The following is a 24735-nucleotide window of genomic DNA, read 5'->3' as shown; positions in this document are numbered from 1 at the left end:
AGCCTGTCCCACTGTCCGCGAGGAAAATCGGCCGCCCTGCGATTGCCGAGCACGGTTCTGCGGCAGCGGCCAAGGGGCTCTGTAAGCACCCTCCCCACCACCTGAACCCCCTGCATTTTCTAATGTATCCTTTGCAGTAATTAATTACCTCTCCAGTGGGTTCATTTCTTTCATACTGTTACTGGCAATCAGTTAGATAAAGGGAAAAAAACCACGTTGGTGCCCTGTGGTATTGAAAGTGAAGGGTTTTCACACTGTCAGGGTAATGAATTCTGCAAGGGTTTGAAGCACCTGAGCTTGGGGAAGTCCTCGTGTCATGTGTCTGGGAGTGACAACCCCCAGTGGTTAATTACTGCCATGGATGAGAGCTGAGCTGATAGCAAAATGAGATAATTTCATTAGTAGTTAAATTTGAAGTTAATTGGATTCACGTTTACACACAGTAGTGTACAAAGACGCACTTGGAAACGCTCTTTGCCGCGTTTTGATTTTTTTTTTGGAAAAGTAGAAGAACTGAAGAACCCTTCTAAACCGTTCCCTCTGTTTTTTCACTGCGGTTTGGCGACAGGGGAGCCCTTGGCTGCCTTGGGCGGCTCGTCCCACTGCGGGGACGTTTGCCGCTGCCCCAGTGCTGCTTGCCGCCTCTGCTCAGAGGAGCGCCGCTGACCTCTCCCGCAGCTGGCTGCAAAACCATTTCTTTTTATGGAAGAAAATTACTTATTTGCACTTTTTTTGACAAATGATAATTTGCTTTCAGCGCGAGCGTGCTGCCAGCTCCTGGTGAATGGAGGGACGGATGTTTGCTGCGTATCTTCTGTGTGCAGAGCCAAGCACTTTGCCACGTGGCTGCGCCCCCGCGTCCTGCAGTGCCAACTGATACCGTTATTATTCAGCATCGTCATATTCTGGCTTTCGGAGCAGTGCGGGATGAATTCTAGCAGGGATGTGCCTAAGGCTGAAAGCGACGTGCGAGGTCTCTTCCCCGTAGTGAGCTCGCGAGGGCTGTGTAGGTGCGGGAGCGCCTGCGGCAGAGGGGTTTGCCCCGCTCCCCCCGCCCTGTGGGCTGCGGGTGGTCCCCGTCCCCGCGTGCCCTCGCGCTGCCCCGGCCCCTCCTGGATGGGTCCAGCTGGGCTGGGACCGCGTGTTTTCAGGTGGATGTCCTCCCTCAGGGCACCCAGCCACACACGAGCACTTGGGGTTTTTAAAGAAATTAAAACTTTCCCAACATTCTTTGTAAGTCACACACTCTGTAACTGTGCCACATTTTTAGATCATTTTTCTTCATTTCCCCTCCTCCTCCTTTCAGATTCGCATCTCGTAAGGCATCGCAATGTGAAAACTGCATTTGCCCTTAAGAATACTGTTTGATAGTGGATGGGGCTTAAAAGTGGACGGGGCTTTGAACAGCCTGGGCTGGTGGGAGGTGTCCCTGCCCAGGGCAATGGGTGGCGCTGGGGGGGCTTTAAGGTCCCCTCCAGCCCAAACCGTTCTGTGATTCTATGATAATGTAAGTGCTGCTCATTAGTTTCCTAATGCTTAGAAACTCATTTAAAATACATGTTGAAGCCTTCTGAAAAATAACTAGTTTTCCCTGACTACTCATTGTTGAATATCTACAACCCCAGCTGGGGTATTTCACAGGTATTTACCGCTTCTGGAACTCAGGCCTAGCATGCCTTTGACTACACCCCAGACGTGGGCAGTGCCACAGGCTGTGCTGATCCCGCGCCGGGAAGCCCCGGATCCAGCATCACAGGCAGGTGCCCCTGAGCGGCGGTGGCTGCTCACAGGCTGGTTGGGGCGTTGCAGAGCTGGGCTCCAGGCTGAGTGCTTTTCTCGGAGCGGGAGAGCCAGGGGTCGCAAACCTTGCAGTGCGTCAGGACCTGCGGAGGAACCGTGGTGCAGACACGGGGACGCCGGGGAGCCCCGCAGGGTGGCTGGTGGTGAGCTCCCATGGGAAGTGTGGTGCCCATCCTGGTGTCTGCTCCATGCTGTCACCGCGCAATGCTGCCTGCCTGCCCGAGGGGCTGCTTGGCCAGTCTGTCCTGCAGCACCCTCAGTCCCTCAGACCTGCAGCAGCTCACCAAAGAAATAGTGAACTTCCTTCTCCATTGGAGAGATGGAAGGGCTGAGACTTGGAGAGGGAAAGCAGCTTGTCTGTAGCAGTACTTAAAGCTGGAAATGAGTCCCTCGCTTGCATCTCCAGGAGGTAGGCTTCTCCAGTCATCTTGACCTCAGGTCCTTTCTGCTCTGCATCTTTGTTTTTCAAAAAGGATATTTGCCTGTATCTGTGTGATGCTGTGGCAAGGGTCATGGCGCACAGATAATCCCATACTCACCTTTTTTGCCCAAACGCCACTTCTGGTGTTATCACTGTTTTTATCCTATCTCCATCAGCCTACTTCAAACCGGTCTCTGGCTTAGTTGCAGTCCTGGTGGATGGTGGCACTGTGCTCTCTGGCTTTTAGAAATAGGATGCTGCAAGAAAGTGGTGGACCGTTTGGCACCAGCGGCACGCCATGCTCATCTGGTGGCAGCCCAGCTCCTCAGCATCACACCTGACTGCTGGGCGCTCTCACGAGTCGCCGGAATATGTTAGCTCCAGCTGAATGCTCCCAACTCCTCACCTGCTGGCCTTGGCAGCCTGGGCCTGGGGTATCCCAGGTGCTGCTGAAGGTGAAGGGATGGAGCTTCACTCCTCTGGTGTGATGGAAAGCTTCTGTGGCAAGGTCACCTATGGAGGAGGCAGAGCTTGATCAGGACCCGGCCATGATGGGGGAAAGGACCTTCTTCCCATCCTGGGAAAGACACTGCCAGTCTCACTGCATTCCACTCAAAGAATGTGGACCTATTCTGCCTTCAGTAACACGACCATGGTGTATTGTGTGTGTTCTCAATGCACCCCCCCCGCACAGGTTGTCTAGACCCCCTCCCCTAAGACATTTCTCATTGGGTGCTGCCTGAGCAATGGATCCAAGCTGTTGTGGCGGTGGACCCCTTGGAGATGCTCTCTAGCAGTGTGGAGGAGCTCCGCGAGGTGGCTGGGAGGAGGCACCGGCGTGAAGGAGAAGGTAGGGTCCTCCATGGGAGCACGAGCAGGGGCACGAGAGCTGCCGTGTGCTCCCCCTGTCATGGAGGCGTGTTGGCTGCAGACCAGCAGATACCACTGAAGGTACCAGCGCTGCTGGGTCTACCACCCTCTCCATGGGCAGGCCACTCCCAGCAAGACTTAGCAAGGTATTTGGGTACCTGGTTTAGGTTTAGGCAGTGGCCCCATAGCCGTTCTTGGAAAGCCCTGCTAGGCTCTGCTCTGGTGATGCTTCTCCATAGGCTGGAGCTGGCAGCTGAGCTGCTCTGTCCTGCCTGAGGCTAGCCCAGCGGCAGAGAGGGAGGCAGCTCTGCCCACACCTACCCATGCATCGTCTCCAACTTTAGGTGTCTACCCTTAAAAAAGCCCAGACCAAAATTATGTAGGAATGAGTGTGTCTTGAGGGACATTGGTCTCTATGTCTCTGTGTCCCACTGCTAAAATGCAGAAGTTCGTTTCCTCTTGGCTGCTTTGCTCAGGTAGGGTAGGAACACTGTGGGGTGGAGGCTGCTTCTTGTCCTCTCTTTGTGCTGGGGTTATTAATGCTTCTCTGAAATATATTATTCCAGTGCAGTTGAAACTTGACAGTTTGGGGGGAAATCTCACAGAGGACAGGGATGCTGCACCCCTTTTTAGTGGGACTGGGGGAAGCACGTCAGATGCAATTAAGAGAATGAGGTGGGGTTGCAGCCCGCCTTGGCCACCTCCCAGCCCCTGCCTGAGGCCTGGCTGCAGTGACCCTGCTGTAGACATCTGTCAGCAGATGCCAGAACTTTTGATGTGGAAATGGGTTGTGATGGAAGCCAGACCAGACCTGTAGAACAGGCCATGAGTGGTGTTGTCTTGATTTACAGAGGAGCTGAGATGCTACTTTTCTTGGTGTCTCCAGTGGTGGCTACGTTGCTCAGTGCCCTTGACAATGACCCTGACCGTGGCGGGTGTGACAGTGGCTTTGGAGAAAGTGCAAAATGTTCTAATATTTCACTATATTGAAGTAAGTTGTAGGGCAATGTTTGTGGTTTTTTATAGCTATTGGAAACCGAGGTGTGGGGAGTGGTCGGTGTGGGACATGCTGGGAGGGGAGATTGCCCACAGACCTGGGCACCTCTGGGAGACAGGTGTCGCACCGTTCCGCAGTGACACCACCCCACCGAGGACGGGAAGAGCGGTGCTGGCCTTTCTTGGGTCAGTGGAGGGTTCCTGGGTGGTGGTACCCACCTGGAGGTGAGGCTGTGAGATGGTTTTTGTGGTAGGGATAGCCCTTGGTTGAGGGCTGCCAGTGCTGGGGGTGAAGTCTGCTTCTGCAACTAAATTTAAGTAGATCGCAGATACTTTTCCCTTCCCCAGGCTGTAAAGGTGATAGAATCGGAGTTTAATTTTGTGTGGGAGAGAAAGAAGCAGGGCAGTGACAAGGGGAGAGCATTTAATCTAAAAGAGCCATTTTCTGCTGCCGTTGAATAATTAGAATTCATGATGCCCTTCCGTAAGGGATCTGCCTTCCCCCTAGAACAAGAGAGCAAATTAATCAATTGTTTTGAACCTTAAATTCTTTCAGGATGTGGATGCACCATAAATATTCTGTAGGAAGGGCCTGGGAGGAACAGCACGCATCCCGATTTGTGGATGTAGAGTGCCAAGGAAAGTGGGGCATGTGCTGAGAGATCGCCGCAGCGATGCCCGGGTGCAGGCGCTGCCGGCGTCGCGGCGTGGACCCCTTCGACTGGCGGGGGCGGTGGGGGAAGCTGCCCGTGACCTGGGGGTGGTGAGCAGCAGTTGGCGGTATACTCGCATTCCCAGCTCTTGTCTCATCAGATGAGGTCTCATTTCTTCGACGGTAACAAAAAAAAAAAAGAAAGATTTTAAAATTTTATTTTTAGATCAGCTCAAAATGAAACCGTGGCTCAAAATCTCTGCCAACAGAAAAAGTTAAAAAATGATTTTGACTCCTGGGAAGACATTTGGTTTCAGCCTCTGCAAGCTCTGGAGACTTGAAAAAATCACCGTCATAAAATCAAGTGCCTACTTAAAGCAATTTGAGCATGAGGATCTCTGCATTTTTTCTGGTCAGTGGTGCTAAAATCAGCAAAGTCTCATAACTTTTCTTGTTGATCTGCCATGTCATGTTCTCGTGGAGGAACCTCTACTCATAGTGATTTTTGCCAGTTGGTTTGGCCTGGTTTGGGCCATTTGGGCTGGTTTGCGCCAGCAGCATCTCAGAGCACACTGTAGCCGGCGTGGTCCCTGCCGTGCTGGGGTTGGAGGAGCGTGGACTCATCCTCCAGGCAGGAGCCGGGAGGGTGGGTCCCCCCACTCCTGCTGGGCTCTCGAGGAGACGGGAAACCATGGGTAGGTTCCTTCTGTGGTGAAGGATGGATCCTCCCCGGTGGGGTTGCAGGAACATCCCTTTCTCCTGGAGACCCACTTGTGGCCACAGCAGACAGCGATCTCCCGGAATTCCTGCGGCAGGCACAGCGGCTATCCCAGATGCCTGCGCGGGAGGCAGGGTCCAGGCAGGTCCCATCTCCTCGGCAGCGCTTTGCCGCTGCATTGACTGCACATCCCGCCGTTGCTCCATGGGCATGACGTGTCCCTGCGGCGCTGGGAGCCGGGGGTGCGAGGGAGGGGACCCTAGGCCCTGGTCTGGGGCAGAGGGAGATGGGGGACACCCCATTGCCTGCTTTCCCCAGGGTTATTTCCGTGGAAGACCTGTGGGTACTTGGATAAAAAGGTGTGTTTCTGCGCTCTAAGTGAAGAGTGCTGCATCAGGCTGTGTCTGTGGATCTGAGCCTTCTTCTGGCACCACAGCAAACTGTATTTTAAACTGTCTTCACCTCTCTATGTCTTGTGTTTGTTCTTCTTTTTTTTTTTTTTAATTGGCTTTAATAAGAGATAAAAACAATGTCCTGCTTTGTATTTAGATCTCTGCAAACCACCAGCCTGTGCACGGTGATTTTCTGGAGAGTTTTCAGAGAAAGTGGCATTAAGATCAGCATTATTTCACATTTCGCTGTTTTCTGACTTTACAAATCTGAGCTTTGGAGGAACTTGGGAATAGGGGCGAGCAGCCGGAGTTCAGGCGGGCGCTTTCCTCTCCCCACAGAGCTCGGCTCTTCCCCTTCCCGTCTCTCACTTCATCGGAGCTTTGTGGCAGCTTATAGAGAAAGCAGAGCTGCGCCTGCCCTCCCTGCCAGGCTGGAAATCCCACGCTGGCCCTCGCAGAGCAGTGATGACAAATGCATGGCTGTGTTCTGGGCGCTCGGGGAGATGTAAAACCATGTCCGCTCGTCGCAATGCTCACGCGGTGATTTGTTGGTTTGATTCCTCAGGTCGCGAGCTGGCAAGCACAACCCTCCCAGGATACCCTCCGCACGTCCCGCCGGCCGGACAGGGCAGCTACTCCGCTCCGGCGCTGACAGGAATGGTGCCTGGTGAGTCTTCAGAACGGGGAGGAGAAAAAAAAAATTAAAGGGAAGGAAAAAGACAGTCTTTCAGGAGGAAAGCGCGGTGCTCCGTGGATGCTCCGTGCCGAGGCGAGCGTGAGGCAGCGGCCACGGGGCTGGCGGGGAAGGGGTTGGCCGAGGGGGGCCAAGGCTCCCCGGCGCGAGGGCAGCCCAGCCTCTGCACGGCCCGCGGGGTGCCGGCGGACCCCCGGCCTCCCTTCTGCGCAGCCCGCGGGTCGCGCCATTCTGGGCCGTGCTGGGATCTCCCCGTTTGACACAGGATTTGCTGTCACCCTGTTTCCTCCGAACACGCTGTGTCCCTCCGTGCCGTGTCCCGGGGGTGAGGACGTGTCCCGACCTCAACATTTCTCTGTGCAAAACTGCGCCCATCCAGCTGACTCCGTGGGGACACCGAGGTGTCCTCAGGGCTTTGTATTGCTGTCATTTCCTTCCCCTTTTTGGAGCCTCGCAGTGAGAAATGCCAGGTGGCATGAGCCGGCCAGTGGCCAGCGATTACCCCTGTGGCCAGTGAGAGCGGAGGGTGTGCAGGTGCCCGGGGTGGGCAGAGCAGGGTCTGCAGGCACGTAATGTCACTGGTGCCACCCTCCGTTGCTGCCGGCTGCGGATCTGTGGGTGACACCAGGTGCTGGCAGCGAGCAGCGGTGCGTGCGCAGTGGTGGGAGCACCGAGCTGGGCTCACGCCTGCCTGAGCGCCAGAGTTCATAGAATCATAGGATCACAGAATCTTCATGGTTGGAAGGGACCTTTGAGATCATCAAGTCCAACCATACACACAGAAAAAACCCCTACAGTCTCTGCCACTAGAGCCTGCCCTGAAGTGCCACATCTGGTCGTTTCTTAAACACCTCTAGGGATGGTGACTCAACCAGAGGTCAGATGCTGCTGGAAATCAGTGCACTTGTTTCAGCTGGAGAGAACTGCTGGGGTTTGTTCCCAGGCTCTGCTGCCATTGATCTGCACATGGCAGACACTGCTGGCTGCGAGGGAAAGCTGTATTCTCAGGCCCAAATACGTATGTTAAAAGTCATGAATCTGGCCTCCAGGTATCATAAGATTCAAAACGTGGTGATAACTTGGAGATTCTCTTTCTTTCCCCTATTGCTTTCCAAACCCATAAGGTCATTTGAGCCAGCTCTTCAGAGTCAGCAAGGTCAGAGTTACTGAGGAAAAATCCCCAAAGCGGAATTTCATGTGTAATCACATGACTTGGGGAGGTGGTGATTTAGAAAAAAATACTTGTAGTAGGAAAGTAGGAATTAGTGACAGTGATTTGATGTTCAGGCTCTTTTGGGGTTAATCTTTGTCGCCAACTTTGATTACGTCCTGCAAATTGAGTTCTACCAGATCACTAAGGAGTTAAGAAAAAATCAGAAATTTTATGTGTGTATTGGAGTTAGAAACCGACTACAGAAGTTAGGTCATAGGTTGTGTAGAAACCAATTTTTACCCACGGAAGTAATCTCTGAAAGAGCTGCTGTGAGGGTACCAGATGCAGTTTGTGAGGAGTGAGGATGAAAAGTGAACACCTGAAAGCAAATCTTGTTTGAAAAGAGCATGAGGTTTGGTCCTTGTTTCACGCCACTTCTCATAGAAACACACACCTACGGACACCCTTATTGGTACATTTCTTCTGTCCTCAGCCAGGCTGCTGGGCCAGGATGGCACAGCCGACTGCTGACAGCAGGTGAAGACTTGAACTTGCATCAGCTCTTTAGCTCGACCGCAGGCTGTGATCATAGAATCACAGAATGGTTTGGCTTGGAAGGGACCTTAAAGATCATCTTGTTCCAACCGCCCTGCCCTGGGCAGGGACACCTCCCACCAGCCCAGGGTGCTCCAAGCCCCGTCCAACCTGGCCTTGAACCCCTCCAGGGATGGGGCAGCCACAGCTTCTCTGGGCAACCTGGGCCAGGGGCTCACCACCCTCACAGCCAAGAATTCCTGCCTCAGATCTCACCTAAATCTCCCCTCTTCCCGTTTAAAACTGTTCCTCCTTGTCCCATGGCTCCCCTCCCTGCTCCAGAGTCCCTCCCCAGCTTTCCTGGAGCCCCTTTAGGGACTGGAAGGGGCTGGAAGGTCTCCGCGGAGCCTTCTCTTCTCCAGGCTGAACCCCCCCAGCTCTCTCAGCCTGTCCTCACAGCAGAGGGGCTCCAGCCCTCCCAGCATCTCTGGGGCCTCCTCTGGCCCCGCTCCAACAGCTCCGTGTCCTTCTGCTGTTGGTGCCCCGGAGCTGGAGGCAGTACTGCAGAGGGGTCTCACAGAGCGGAGCAGAGGGGCAGAATCCCCCCCTCACCCCCCTGCCCACTCTGCTGGGGATGCAGCCCAGGCTGCGGGGGCTTAAGGCTCAGTCGGTCGTGTCTGTTCCCGGGGGGTGATGTCCTGCCCCGCTGGCCCCCTCCTCTCCTGCCCGGTCCCGGCTCTTTACCGGTGCCCTGGGCCCCTCGTCGCTCCAGGGGCACCCTCCAGCCGAGGGTGATCATCAGAAAACCTGGGTGCATTGGATGCATCATTCCTGGTGAAGACAGCAATTTAGAGGCTTCTAGAAACCTTCTGGGAATCTACCACCTTCTTTCAGAGCACTTTTTTTCTGAATATCTGGCTGTGGGCCCCAGTTCCTTCCCCAGCTTAGGGCAACACTTGCTCTTCCGTCTTCTTTTGTGTGCTGGGGAATCAACACATCAGGAGTTACCAGCTGTTCAGGAGCAGCTGCCAGGGTGGAATGGCAAAACTGCAGGATGTGGGGCTCGGCAGTGCTGAGCCAGAGGAGATGCGGTGAGGGTTCGGTGATGTAGAGTCATCTGAGCTGATTTTCTCGGGTAATAGATTTTATTTTTAACTACACATAGGCTTGTGTGACCTATTATATTGAATAACTGCACTGTTCCTCTCACTGGTTCCTTTAATAACAACCTTCTGCTCCAGCTAGTGTGAAGGTCAGCTGCAATTCCTCTAGGTTCTCCCTTTCATTTAAGTGAGAATTTGCTAACTAGCATCCAAAATACCTTCTCGATCCTTCTTTGACTCCTGTCCCTTGCAGGATGGGTTTCAGAGCCTTGGTGGGGGAAGCACCCCGGTCCCTGAGGGTCTGACCCAGCTCTGGGTGATGGCTCCACTCTGGTCCCCGATTCTTCCGAAACGTCGGAATTGCCCAAACGTGTTTGTTGTGCCGAGGTCTCAGGGATTCATTTCACAACTTGCTGCTGTCTCAGTGTAGCTTTCGGAGTCTGTGTTAGAAATGTGCTTCCTTGATAAGATTTTTAATCGTTAGCCATGAATTTCTGCTCATAATTAAGTAATTGTGTGAGTTAAGTGCTTAGAGACGCGGGAGAAATGTATACATGATAAGACGTAGGGGGTGTTTTGTTGTGTGCTTGTTGCTGCTGCCGATGCTCGTGCTGCTGTGGGCAGCCCCGTCCCTCGCCGCGCTGACAGCGGTCCATGGGGCTGGGGGGACCTTCCCGCTCCCTGGCATTTCCAGGCTGGAAACCAGAACCGGGAGCTGTGCGGATTCAGCTGCTTGTTCTGTGCTTCTCTCTCCTCCAGCTCCCCCTGTTCATGCCAACCAGAGAGGCTTCGTCCCCCGTGGTCCCGGGTCCTTCCCTGCCTCTCCGGCAGGAGCCTGTCCCTGCTGCATCTCCATGCCTGGCACAAAATCCTGGTCCTCACTCTCAGACCTCCTCCCTTCCTTCCCTGCAAAAGCAGGGACTTGCGTATCAATGGGGAATTCCCTTTTTCACGTGGCTCATGGACGCAGAGAATAAATTAATCAAATACTTTTCTCTAAGGGAACCAAACAAGCAAACATGTGGCTTCAATTTCAGCCCAGAGCTTTATGAATGGGGATGTGGCATTGCTTGAGGCTCCTGTAAACAAGTTCCCTCCGCAGGTCACGGTCCCTGCTCGCTCCTCCTGCCCTTTGGTGACTGTCACCCCACAGAGGTGACGGGAGAGGAGCTCTCGAGGCACTGCAGCTCCGGCTGACCACGGTGCCCTGACGGCACAGGGCACAGCTGAAATGCTGAGGGGTGGACGGACGGGAAAACAACAGTTGGATGGTCAAGCCGCCACCCTTGGGTTAATGCCACGCTCCAGCTGGGTGGTGGTGGCACCCGTGGCACTGCAGGGTGCATTCAGGGCTCCTTCTTGGTTATCATCTTCATCCACAAACGGGAGCCAGCACACCTCGTCAGGTTCTCAGACTGATGCCGTCGGTGTGCCCCAGGGGAGGGCTGTCACCGGGAGGCGCCTGGGCAGGCTTGGGGAGGAACACGAAATCCAACATGGGCAGACATCAAATGTTGCAGCAGGGAGGGGAGCACTGTGCAGTGGAACGGGCTGGGGACTGTCTGGCTGATGGAGGGTACCGGGGGACGCAGATGGCGGGGGAGCCCAGCATGGGCCTGCAGCGAGGACGCAGCTGGAGGGAAGGGGTTGACCCCTTCTCTTGGCACTCAGGGACTCACAGTGGGAATAGCGCGGTTCGGGGACCCCAGCACAAAGAGGCAACAGGCATAAGCCGTTAACAGGAGGAGGACAGGTCGCTCTCTGGGAAGTGGAGGTGCCAGCAGTCCGCGCCAGTGCACAGATGGGACAGCTCTGCTCCGGACCCCGGTCACAATTAAACGACAGAGCTGTGAATCCCCCTCGGAGGCTGGAGGGAGCTGTATGGACAGGTTCCCTATCACAGGGCAGTGCCAAATGTCTAGACAGGGACTGGGAGGAATCGCCTCCACATTCCTGTGGCCATGTCTCACTCCCTGCAGCCCCGGCTCAGCATCCCCCTTCTGTCCCTGCTCCATGCTCTTTGACTGGCTCGCGTCCTCTGCCAAAAGGGGCAATGCTGCATAAAAGGGGTGACTGTTGGTGAATGCTCCTGGACGTGTTGGGAGCAGGCGGGAGATCCACAGCATCGTGTGGCGTCTGTCAGGGGAAGCCACGGGGTTCTGGGGCAGCCACCGCCTGCCCAGAGTCCTCGCCCGCCCGCTGCTGGGGTGGCGGACACAGCAGGTGGCCCAGAGTGGACATGTCTCTTCAGTCCTCGTCATCTGGTGGCTTATGCCTTGAAGGAAGAGAGTTTGTACCTCTTTTAAATGTTTATTTGGTCTAGTGTAGCTCTGTATGTTCTCATTAGCTATTTAGAGCTTTAATCCAGTATTGATTCCTGGATTTGTGGTCTCGGTACTGCCTCAAGGCACAGGATCCCACAGGTTAATGAGATACTGTCTGCAGAAATTATCTCCAATAATTTGGAATCATTGTTATTGTTTGTTCACACTGTCATTGTGCCCGTAAAGTGCTGTGGCTTTAGAAATGCGGAGCAGCGTTTTCCCAGCAGCCTCCCCTTTGTCTCTGGGAAGAGCAGGCAGGAGGAAACTGCATCTTCTCCATCCCATCCAGTACCTGCAGCCTGGAGCCCAGTCGGCTTTGCTTACACTTTTCTGAAGCGGCCATCGCAGGGCTGTTTGGCTCTCCTGATGCAGGTGGTGCCATCTTCCGCTTGCAGCATCTGCCCTGTTTGCTCCCGTGTGCTTAGACATATGGTTTAGTGATGGTTTTTGTCAGAGTTATGTTGATAGTTGGACTCGATGATCTGAAAGGTCCCTTCCAACCCGGGCAACTCTATGATTCTGTGATTCTTCACTGCCTCGCACTTGCGGATTTGGCTTTAGGAGCGTTCCAGCGGCTGGTTGGGAGCACATCACTGGGAAACGCAGTATTTGCCGGGAGTTTACTCCATGACCTGTGTGGGTGACCCAGAGCCTTTTTTGAGGTAAAGTGTTTGAAAGGGAGCATAGCTGCTAGAGCGACGGTCTACTGGTCGCAGAGAGCACACCGTTGCTGTGTTTCCCTCGCCCATGGGAGGCTGGACCTCCTCCTCCTCCTCCCGCCTGGGCCCTGGTCTGCCACTGGCTGGGGCTGGCATGGTGGTGGGGACCGGCACTGCTTGACCGGGGTCCTTTCTTGGTCCTCTCTTGCTCCACACACCACCAGCCTGTTTCCAGCATTGGGCCAGGTCTCTCTCCACAGATCTGTGGAGACTCATGTCTGTGGGACTGCTCCCAAGGTGTGTCTGAAGGTCTGCGTCCTCCCGTGTGTGGGGAAGTCGGTGGCCATCAGCAAGGGGGAGACACGAGGAGCAGTGCTGGAGCTGCAGCTTGCATGCCTGCTCTGAGGACCGCCGTCCCAGAAGCTGTGACCCGTTTGGGTCCTGGCCAGGATCGGGGCAGGGGAGCTCACGGTGGTTCCCACAGCAAACCGTGCCCGTGTCCAGCTCCAGCATCTGCTCGCCCTCACCATCAGGCTCATGGTGCACAGCTGAGCTGGAAAAGGTTATGCTGAGGTAGCCTTGATCATTCACCTAAATACTTACTCCAGTTCTTCCGTGAGATGTGCTGGGACAACAGCCCCCGCTGCCCCCCAGGTTCTTTTCCCCCCTCTTCCCTCTCCCCATCTCTGGGGACAGACCCCCCACCCCAGCCCTGTCACCCTTCTTCCCTCCCGGGACTGCCGTTCGCCCTGTCCCCTCCTCTCCTGGTGGGCCCTGTGCCCCCGGTGACAGGAAAGGGTAGACTGTCCGGAATAGTGATGCTGAAAATACAGTCATTAATGGGACTCTCGAAACCCAGATGTCCTTTCTGAACACCGGTAATTTGTTTTTAATGAAAAACCATGCAGTGACCCTGAACAAATGAATTTCCTTTATATGAAGTCTATGTGCAATTACCTGACTAAAGGGACCTGAAAACAGTGACATTCAAAACTGGGCTTTGAAAAGAAAAGCGTGAAAAATAGCAAAGGTGTCGTTAGCAATCTTTTATCTAGGAGAACATGCTAGTTCTAACGTGCAAAGCAGAAGGAGACGGTGTTGGGAAACAAAACATCTGGGTTTCAAATGCATTTTTTCCCCATGTCCAGCAGATACTAATGCGCAGGAGAAGTGACTGTGTGACCTCCGCCTGTGGGGGCTGTTTCTCCCCCTGGAGCCCGCTCCCTCCCGCTCCGTGGGGGACACAGCAGGGTTGGGGGGCAGTGGTGAGGGTGTAGGGGGTCTGGAATAAAGCCTGCGGGGTTTGGTGGGGTTTGGCGTCCCCCCAAGCACTCTGAATCATAGAATTGCCTAGGCTGGAAGGGACCTTTCAGATCATCTAGTCCAACCATCAGCCTAATTTTATTCATCCTTATTTTCATGAGTCTGTGTTATTTGTTCTGGCTCTGCCTTTGCCAAAGTTTTGCAATAGCATTTTGTAATCTTCTGGCATGCAACAGTAAATAAATTGAAAGTGAGGTAGCTGGGAGGTAAACTGCTTAAAAAGAGGGGCAGAGAATGCAAATTACAGTGTGTGGGATGACAGAGGGCATTGGTGGCAGAGCCTGGACCGGGTCCTCCTCTGAGGTACAGCAGAAGGCTGGAACCACTCAGTTGCTTGGGCAGTGACGCTGTTGTGGCCAGTAAAAGTGACAGGAAAATCAGACCCTTTCTCCTGGAAAGACCTGGAGCAAATGAGGAATAAACCGTGAAATTTCTTTGGTGAAGTGGAATGTTTACAGGTTACCTCCTTGGAGCCTGGCAGTGACTCCTAAGCCCGTTTTCTGTCTACTCCACCTGCTCCACGCTGCTATTACGGCGGGGGTGTGCATCTCTGCTTGGATTATGGGCACTTTTGTGCTGGTATCGCCACTTTTTGCATCTCACGTAGCTCAAACCCAGCCATCACCCGGTGCCCAGAAGCACCCACAGCTTCCACCGACAGAGCCAGAAGACCTGCTGCCAAGGGACAGAAGTATTGACATTTGGCATTTCAGCACATTTACCGTCTTTCCCCCAGTCTAGGGCTGCTCCACCAAGGTGCCTCTCCACCCTTCTGTAATCTCGGAATACAAATCCCAGAGAAGTTTCATCACGTTTGATGGAGCAAGTGATGTGCCGTCACAAATATCTTGGGGCAATACCAGATTGCAAATCAACTGACAAATGATTCCCTTAATTAATAATGAAGCAGTTAAGTAAATGGTATGCGTTTATCCGCTGCTCCTGTATGTTTTGAGTGAGGGGCTGCTGGGGTCTTGAAAGCCTGGAGAAACATTTTGGGTGTTCATCTCTCAGGAATGTAATTACTGCGCTTGCACAGAGTATAGACAAAATTTATATTGTTTTCAATATGATGTTGTCAGATATTATTTCATTAAATTTATTTAGAAATTATGCTGGAGAGGGCAACGAGGTGAAATGTTGGGAAGCCAGCAGTGGCTGGATCTGCTCTTCCCAAACCCGCCTCCCTCTGATAGACCCGATCCTCGACCAGGGTCTCTTCGCCCCGACCCGCGACCGCCGGGGTCTCTGCTGGTGGCACCAGCTGGGGATGTGCTCCCAAGTGTCGCCTGCGCGGCAGCGCCGGTGCCGCGGGTTTCCTCTGCTCCAGCCGCAATTCCTGCCTCCTCCCGTTGCAGTGGGAGGCTGCGCGTACCCAAACATAAGTAAGCAAGGCGAAGTGTGTATAAACAAAAGGGTCTGTATTCGGGAGCGAGGAGGAGGAGAGAAAACATATTGTATTGCTCCACTCTTTGGAAATTTCTATGCATTTGTAATAACAAAATTACCATAATTTGCTCGTTAACGCAGCTAGATCAGTCAAGCATTGTTCCAAACATGCAGAGGCTGCTTCTTGCTCTAGGTCTGCCAGTGAGTTAAGCACAGTGGAAATTAGCATGCAAATAGCCCTAATTCGGCGGCCGAGCTGTCAGATCCGCATTCAGCCGCTTGTTCCCTTTGAAATCCCTGACAGGAGCGGCTCAAGCAATCCCACCCTCAAGTAGATCCAGCCAGAAGAGGTACCAAGGGGGCACCTCCTGAGTGACAGTTTGGCTACCTTCAGTCAAATCTATCAGTCGCGTCAGCCGTGCAGCGACGCCGGGGGCTGCAGGGCTGGGGGTAGGGGGGGACATTTCCAGCCAGACCCCAATGCCAAAACTGTTCCCTCCCCACGCTGGGACAGTGCTGGGGTTTGGGGCTTTGATGCTGCCGGCAGGATAGGGGATCGCTCAGTTCAGACGCTGATTTTAAGTTAAGCTGCTGGTGGTGGCAAAAGACGTTGCTGTTGGGGGTGCTCAGCGCTGGGGGATGGAGCCAGGGTCTGGGGTCATTTCTTCTGGAACCCAGCCCAGGGGTCCTGGCTTGGCTGTGGCTACGGAGCTGGTGGAGCATCACTGGGGAAGATGCTGGGCTGGGGAAAGCAGCACGGGGTCGGCATCGGGTGGGGAGGGACTCTTCATCATGGAGGGGAGCGCGAGGATGAGGGGTGACTATTTTACACTGAAAGAGGGGAGATTGAGATGAGATGTGAGGAAGAAATTTTTTGCTTTGAGGGTGGTGAGCCCCTGGCCCAGGTTGCCCAGAGAAGCTGTGGCTGCCCCATCCCTGGAGGGGTTCAAGGCCAGGTTGGACGGGGCTTGGAGCAACCTGGGCTGGTGGGAGGTGTCCCTGCCCAGGGCAGGGGGTGCCACTGGATGGGCTTTAAGATCCCTTCCAACTCTAACCATCCCATGATTCTATGATTGTATGCTGCCTGCTGCTCTGTGGATGGCGAGGAGGGGGCTGGAGGTGCCCAGCTGATGGCACAGGGCTCATCCTGTGTCCCTGGCGGGGGACTGCGGGACCCCTCCAGCTGCGGTCTCTGCAGTGTGCTGAGGTTCCCACAAGGAGCCTGGCGGCAGCTGAACACAGGGGCTGTTTCCTGGTGACAGTTCATCTGGTGTTACAGGTCTGATGCATTGCCCACCTTTAAGTAATATCACTGATTATAAAAGCAACAGTGGGAATTCAAAAAGCCTTTTGTTGCTGTTCTTGTTTTTTTTATGTTACTAAACATTTTTTCTGTCCCCTGCAAGATAGTTGTTTTTGGGCTCCATCATGCTGGCAGCTACAACAAACGCGAGTCTCTGCCCCAGAGTGCCCAGGAATTTAAAGATGAGGTCCTTGCAGGTGAAATGTGTTAAAAGCTTGCTCTCTGCTCATTAATTGCATTAGCCATGTCGGACCTGTCATTGGGAACTGCCTGGTTGGCAGAGCTCGCCCGACACAGGGTCTGTCCCCCGCACTGAGGGGTCCCAGGGTCTCCTCCAGGCACCAGGGATGTCCCCTCTGCGTGCACGCTGTGGGGTGCACCATCCTCCTCCTCCTCCAGGAGGGCAGGAACAGCTTTACCAAAGGGCTCTGGCAGATCCGAACAGAGCAGTGACAGCAGCTCCATGGGCCATGTGCCCCTGAAATCAGAGCTCAGTGTCCGGGTGGGATGTAGCATACCGTGGGTGCAGATGCTGACCCATCCTCTGCCCTCCGTGGGTCCCCTCCTCTTTGCGCTGGTTTCGTCGTTATTGACGGCTGTCTATTGGTGGAAACACAGTAAGAAAGAGCAAACTGTAATTAGGAATCCATGAGGTCTAAATTTAGTTCTGATTTTGGAAAGCTGTGGTTTGGATTAGTGAAGGGGAACATGGAGAAGGTGGTTAAGGTGGCCAGTGTCCTGACCTTCGCAAGGGCATCTCCTCGGCAGTGGGACAGCACGGCTGGAGCCGACCCGGGGTGGCTGTTTTTTGCTGGGCTGAATTCAACCCCCTTGTTCGTGGTGAGGTTTCTCCGCCCAGAGTAACAGCCATGTCAGAGCACGCAAAATGCTTCATCACTTCAGAGAATTCAGCTTTTTTATGGTTGTGTCTCCTTGTGTTAGGTTGGTACCCAGAGTTTAAAAAAACTTGGAGATTCCAAAAGTGTCAGGGTTATGAACAGCAAGTTGCCGGGGCTCTGAGCACTGTGCTGTGCCCAGTGTCTGTCATGACAGCGGTGATTCGGGCGCCGGATCAGCTCCTGCGTCCCGGCACGTCCGAGCTCCGCAGCCCAACTGCTGGGGGCACAGTGGGTGCAGGGGGACGCAACTCCTTCTCCCCTGCGCATTGGACCACAGTGAGCCCCTCTGCTGCCCACGTTGGGCACCCCGTGGAAGGGGAGCTGCTCAGGCAGGATCCCAAGGCTCGGCTTCTGCGTGTGCTCAAAGACCAGTCTGGCTCTGGGGAATGAAGTCACAGTTTGGGACGGACTGGACACTGATGAACAACAGATGATCTCCCCCTCCTCTCACTCCAAGGAGAGGGGGGAGAGACAGAGACTTAGGAGTTTAGAAGGAACTAAACTACTTTAATGAAAGATGAATGAAATAATAAAAAGAAAATACTGAAATATATACAAAATATACAAAACAGTATCAAGCTCCCTGGATGACAAACTCGTCACCCAGACTGGGCTCGGTCATGGGTGGGAACTGGATTCCAGAGCTGGAGTCAGGAACACAGGGATAGGGATCCAAAGCAGATGAACAGACAGGGTCCTCCTCAGACACAGGCCATTGAAGAAAGAGGCCGACCCTCTGATCCCTCAGCTTTTACACGGAGCATGGGGCAGGTGGGATGGAAAACCCCCTTGGTCAGTTTGGGGTCCCCTCTCCTGTCCCCTCCTCCCTGCAGGTGGGACCCCTCTGTGCTTTTCTGCTTCCAACCCTCCAACGGGGCAAATAATTATGTGACCTTGGTTGTTACAGCAATAAATATAAGCAGGAGCCTCTCTGCGTACCATCCCTTGGTATTCACTATAAACATGAGGTTTTATCACTCTGAGAACAAACAGTCTCTCCACAATACACTGTAAATTTCAGAGAGTTCTGTTAGTTAGAAGAAGCTGAGCTGCAACATCAAATGACCAAAGAGAAACTCAGTTCTGTTTTACCTCAGACCAGGGCAGACAGCCAGATGGGATCTGCTGGGCTTCGTGGCCTTGGGAAGCACTTGCCAAGTTGTCCTGCCATGAGCTGGACGTCTTCTGCTACCAGTGGTTGCGTGGATGGGGGGGATGCTGGAGACCCATCCCTTTGCCTGGGCACCCCCGGCTCCCTGCACCTGCCCTTGTCCGTGGCGGCACAACCCATGCAGAGGTTTTGGGAGGGCTGCAGCTGTTCTCCTGCAGAGTGTTACTTCTGAATTCAGCATTTTTACCACTTGCTGGACTCGTTTTTCAAGACTGTAGGCTTGATTTCTGTGTGGTCATGGCTGGAGGGAGTTTGAACATAGAATATCTGCCCTGCGGTAAACCTCCAACACTCAGAACTGCTGTCTATTGAAATTAAATATTTTTCAGAAATCAAAACTGAATATTTTGAGAAATAAGTATTCTCTCTCCAGGTGTTTCTGGACACATTAAGGCTTTATCATAGAATCACAGAATGGTTCAGGTTGGAAGGGACCTTAAAGATCATCTTGTTCCAACCGCCCTGCCCTGGGCAGGGACACCTCCCACCAGCCCAGGTTGCTCCAAGCCCCGTCCAACCTGGCCTTGAACCCCTCCAGGGATGGGGCAGCCACAGCTTCTCTGGGCAACCTGGGCCAGGGGCTCACCACCCTCACAGCAAAGAATTTCTTCCTCACATTTCATCTCACTCTCCCCTCTTTCAGTGTAAAACCCTTCCCCCTCATCCTATGGCTCCCCTCCCTGATCCAGAGTCCCTGCCCTTCTCTCCTATAGGACACCTTTAGGAACTGGAAGGCTGCTGTAAGTCATCTGTCCCCTATGACTGCGATAGATTTGGGATCAGGCTCTGCATTGACTGCAGAGTGAGCTGGGAAATTTAAATGTAACCACCTTAATTTGTACATGAAAAAAGAGTAAAACCAGCACTCTGCTCCTGACCCGATGTCCGTTCAGCAGCAGATGCACCAAGTCCCATCAGTCTCGGGTAGCAGCAGCAAAGGCATCTTTGCCAGAGAAGCTTTGCTGCAGAATAAATAACTTCCAGGCACGTGCAGATGCTTTGCTCCCATGCAGAGGTGCATGATGGAGCTCCTGGAGGGATAAGCTGTGCCAAGGTTGCAGGGGGGCTGCATGCTGTGTCGGTGGCGGGCACTGGGCATGGGGTGGAGATGCTGCCCCGACTTCTCCTGCCAGTCTCCTTCAGCCCCAAGAAGCCGCCTCAGGCCAGGCTGTCCAGTCTTCATTTACCATCTAGTCTTCATCTTACATTCACTGAAGTCAGGAAATGTAATGCCATACCTCGGTGAGGAGCCTGGTCCTGCGGAGATGTGCCCTGGACTGTTGGGACATGTGGGGAGATGTGGATCCTGCCAGGGGACACGCCACGGCAGCCATGTTGGCCTTGAGTATCAGCCTTGGACAAGATGACACATCCATCTTGTTTCCTGCTGTGTGTCCTTGTCCTCAGCACAGTTTTGGCTGGATCAGGCCAGGCTCAGTGGCTGCAGGTGTTGCTGGGGAATGGCTTTGGTGACAAAACATTTGCCATCGGAGAGGCCGTCCCGCCAGAGGACTGAGCTGCCGCGCTCCCAGGGATTGACCTGAGACTGGCTGACATGTTTTTTCTCTGCATTAAAAGGATGACTGTAACGTGGATGTGGTGTAAAACCAAAGCAGTGCCATGAAAATCAAGTGAGAAATTATCTGTCTTCTGTCACTCAGGTGTTCATTTGCATTGTGTTTGGTGTCAGAAAGAAAAACTGACATCTCTGCTGGGACTGTGTCTCTGTATTTCAGAGCTTGCACAAGCTACCCGTGGTGACAGAAAGAAGCAAAGGGGGAAAGTGGACCCTGCTGATGTGCTACAGCCGCCGTGCAGGGGTGGGTGAAGCCTGGAGTCCAGCGGGAAGCCTGGCTGCGCAGGCGGGAGGGCGAAGGTGCTGAGGTTCGGGGTGGCTCAGCCAAGAGCGCTTGTCCACGCGGGGGTTTACAGGAGGACAAGAAGCTTTCCGTCTGTCGAAGGTGCTGCCGCCTCGGCTGAAAGGGCAGGACCCGGACGTTGCTGGGCATAGCTGGTCCCGGATGAGGTCCCAGCTGGGTCTGACATGGTGGCCGAGGATGGGGATGCTGAGAAGACGCCGGGGTGGGAAGATGGTCCCTCAGCTGTGCAGACCCTTTCCCGCCCCTGTCCACACGTACGTTCGCAGAGAGCCGAAGGCAACTTCCGTGTCAGCAGCAACGCACCTTTGTCAAGCTACCAAAATGCTTAACTTCCAGACTTTGCGATTTCCACACTGTCGTTACATTACTATGGCCTATAACATTATATGTACTTCTGCTACTAGCTAAATTACTTGTGTAATTCGTGGAAGAAACTTTGCATTACGTTATCATTATGAAGGCTGAGGTTATAAAGAAAGACTAAAGTCAGGATGAAGCACAGAGCGGAATATTTTCATCTGAACCAAGCGCAACATTTCCGTTACATAGTTTGGAGAATTTTTATCCCACAAGATACTTCTTGGTACTTTTTGCCCCAATTTGGGATGAAAGCGTATTGTAAAGCTTGGTGTTTTCCATGAGATGGGAGTTTTCCCTTCTGTTCCACCTGCACAAGCAGCTGGTCGGTCAGTCGGGAGCAGGTGACACCGTGCCTGCCCCACACACTGGAGGCTAGAGAGCCTGGGCACAAGGGCAGGGACCGAGTGACGCCCTGCGTGGGTGGGGGGCACCTGCTGCCCCCCGTCCCCTCCTTGCCCCTCGCCTTGCCCAGGTGCAGGGGGATGGGGCTGTCCTGGTTTAGCCCAGATCAGCCACTGGCAAGACCACAGAGACTCTACCCCACCACTTGCTCCAAGGAGAAGAGGAGGAGAGATAAAGAGATTTACAAGTTTAGAAGGAACTACCTCAATGAAATATTAAAATAAAAAGGAAATAGTGAAATATATACAACAGACAGAAAACCAGTATCGAGCTCCCAGGATGATGATCCCATCACCAGGCACTGGGGAAGTCCCAGACTGGACTCAGCGATGGATGGCAACTGGATTCCAGAGCTGGATTCCGGAATGCCCACACTGGGATTGAAGGCAGATGAACAGACAGGGTCCTCCTCAGACACAGGCCATTGAAGAAAGAGGCCGACCCTCTGATCCCTCAGCTTTTACACGGAGCATGGGGCAGATGTGATGGAAAACCCCCTTGGTCAGTTTGGGGTCCCCTCTCCTGTCCCCTTCTCCCCGTAGGCGGGACCCCTCTGTGCTTTTCTGCTTCCAACCCTCCAACAGGGCAAATAATTATGTGACCTTGGTTGTTACAGCAATAAATATAAGCAGGAGCCTCTCTGCATACCATCCCCTGCTATTCACTGTAAACACGAGTTGTTATCACTCTGAGAACGAACAGTTTCCTGCCCAATGTGCTGTTCATTTCAGAGAGTTAGAAGATGCCTAGCCAAGAAGTACAATTACTGAAGAGAAAGTTGGTTCTGTTCTACCTCAAACCAGGACAGGGCTTTGCGGGGGTCGCGGGCAGCCCCGCAGCCTTTGGGAGAGCTGTGAGCTGGTCCAGCGTGAGCAGCCACAGCATCAGCACAGAGCGGCACTGCATCCTGGCACCACATCCCAGCACCACATCTTGGCACTGTGTCCGGCAGCGCTGGTGCTGAGGCCCTGTGCATGGTGAGCATGGCGAGTGTGTCTCGCTGGGCTTGGCATTGCCGGCAGTGCAGCTTCTCACTGCTGGGTCTCTGCCCGGGGTCCCCAGGGGCTGCGTGTCGGTGGCTGGTGGATGACTCTTTGGGGGGGCAACCGGGAGAGGGAAGGGGCAAATTCCTCGTTGTGATTAATTGCAATGCCATTTTCTATGCCCATGAGTTGGGCAGTTGTCCTCCTGGTGCAGGGAGATAAATGTCTCCTAACGCAGTTCCAATATGGTTGCTCTGTGGCACCACCTACCTTTGTTGTATTAAAGTTAAATACCTTTGTGTACAAAAGTTTAAAGTGCATAGCTAAAACCTGTGTGCTTGCAGTAATTGCAGATGTAAATCTTTTTGTCACCCTGCAAAGACTAGGTGAGGTATTTCATAAATATGTCAGAAGCGGCATTAAAATTTTATGGCAGGCAGCACGGGTCGAGAATAGTACAGTGACTTCACAGCAAGGTACGTCCACCTTAACCCACAACTCATTAGTCATTGATGGGATTTCTGTGCCTTGTAGCTTCTTGGAAATGAGATAGTGTTACAAAAATCTGCGTGTTACTGTTTTCTTAAAACATGACAACCTACTCAGAACCATTATTAAAGATAAAATCGTATATCCTTAAACAGGCGCTAGTTAATATAAAGATAAAATAAGGGAGGAAATACTGTCCAATCTGTATGATCATAAAATTACATGCAACCTTCATTAGAAATTAATTGGCAGTCTAGATGGGACTGGGAACTTTGGAGAGACGTTGTCTGAATGTGACCAAGTGCCTTCCAGATGCACCTGCGATAAACTTCTGCCTGGCTGATGTGCAGGAAAAATTATCCAGTGTATGGGCTAATTTCATTTTGAAACCGGACATGTGAAAGTTTGGGTGATGGTTGCACCCAGACCGTTCATGGAAGGGTCAATCAGTGACTACAGGAGCGGGACGTGCTTTTGGCGACTGTAAGTGTAGCGGTGGAAGGGGTCACAGATGGTAATAACCGATCTATTGATCCGCTGGATTCTCACAGCGGATTTACCAGTGATGGAGCACAAAGGGTGCAAGAAGCATATTGGGGTTCCAGCCAGCAGGGTGTTCCTCCCACTTTTAGGAGAGAAATGAGCTTTAAAAGCAAAAGGTGTTTCACCGTTTGTTTGGGTTGGTTGGAGGAGGGTGTTGCAGAGTGCTGCTAACACCGCTGGCCGGGGTAATTAACGCTTGCTGCTGCATTTCCTGGCTGTTCTTTCAATGCTGTCTAATTAATTAAATGGCAGTAGCAGCACTACCTGGGATCCTGTGAGTGCCTGCGTACTCGTGGTCAGGCGGACTGCGGCAACACATTGCAGCTCCAAGGGCTCTGTCTTAGCTACAGCGGGATGGAATTTTTGACATAGTTTTATCATATTGTGTTTAAACAACATGGGTAGAGGGCTTAGTGCTCAAAGAACTTGCTGTTTGTCAGGGTTTTTTTTAAATTTAAAATCAAGAAATGAAGATTTTGTTCTGTGTCGGGAAAGTTTTACTTGAAAATCATCTGTGAGGGCTGTTCTTGTGTTGAAATCTATCGCTTTCAATTCCATCCTCCAAAAAAAAAGGGGGGGGAGGAAATATTAATTGTACAGAAAGCATTTCCCCTTTTCCATTTATTAATGCTTTATTCACTTATTTCCTGTGAGAACAGATAAATTGCTGGTTACAATGCCAGGTGAGCGAGGTTCCACAGACCGGGAGCAGGTTCCCATTTTGATGCAGAGGATCTTGGGCGGTTTGAAAAGCATCTTCCTTTTTTCAAAACTGCTCACTGAGGAGGTTTTCCAAAACGGCATTTTTCAGTCCCCTCGGGAAACGTTTCTTTTTCACTGAAGCTACTTCCAACCACAAACCTGACCGTGCCCAGGGCTGCGCAGGCTCGGAGTGTGTGTGATGCTGAGCATCATCCCGCCCCCCGGTGCCCCGTGGGGGAACACGGGCCTCTGGGCTGGACTGAGCCCCCGGGGACTCCTGACAGCCCTGGGGCCATCACCAGGCCAGCAGCGAGCTCCAGCTGTGGGTTGGTCTTAGGGGAGCAAAGAAGGGCAATGGAGCTGGTGAGGGGTCTGGAGCACAAGTCCTGTGAGGAGCGGCTGAGGGAGCTGGGGGTGTTCAGCCTGGAGAAGAGGAGGCTGAGGGGAGACCTTCTCGCTCTCTACAGCTCCCTGCAAGGAGGGGGTAGCCAGGGGGCGTCGGGCTCTTCTCCCAAGGAACAGGCGATGGGACAAGAGGAAACGGCCTCAAGTTGTGCCAGGGGAGGTTTAGATGGACATTAGGAAAAAATTTTACACTGAAAGGGTTGTCAAGCATTGGAAGAGGCTGCCCAGGGCAGTGGTGGAGTCGCCATCCCTGGAGGGATTTAAAAGCTGGGCAGACGTGGTGCTGAGGGACATGGGGTAGTGGTGGCCTTGGCAGTGCTGGGTCAATGGTTGGACGCGATAATCTGAAAGGTCCCTTCCAACCCAGACAGTTCTATGGTGGCATTCTATAAGCAGCAAGAGCACGGCGCCTGCCCCGTGCCTGGTCCTTTCTCTGCTCCCTGCAGGCGTCTGTCTCCTCAGGTACATCTTCGGGTACGATCGGCCAAGGAATCCTCTTTGCTTCTCCTGGGACTTTTAATTGGTTATCACCGTGGGTATTTCCACTGAGATAAATTGTGTAGAACATGA

The 24735-nt window shown here is 53.2% G+C and overlaps 1 protein-coding gene across 1 annotated transcript in view; it reads left to right on the top strand.

Annotated features, from left to right (window-relative positions):
- Window positions 1-24735, top strand: part of PAX5 (paired box 5) — a 136760-nt gene that overhangs the window by 97566 nt on the left and 14459 nt on the right. Inside the window, exon 8 of the mRNA XM_074569347.1 lies at window positions 6415-6516. Coding sequence (XP_074425448.1) covers window positions 6415-6516 — 102 coding nt within the window. The remainder of the gene's footprint in view (window positions 1-6414; window positions 6517-24735) is intronic.

This window comes from Larus michahellis, chromosome Z (assembly GCF_964199755.1).
Source record: "Larus michahellis chromosome Z, bLarMic1.1, whole genome shotgun sequence".
NCBI classification, from domain to species: Eukaryota; Metazoa; Chordata; class Aves; order Charadriiformes; family Laridae; genus Larus; species Larus michahellis.
Note: the sequence above shows the minus strand (reverse complement) of the source record. Positions and strands in the feature narration are given on the sequence as shown.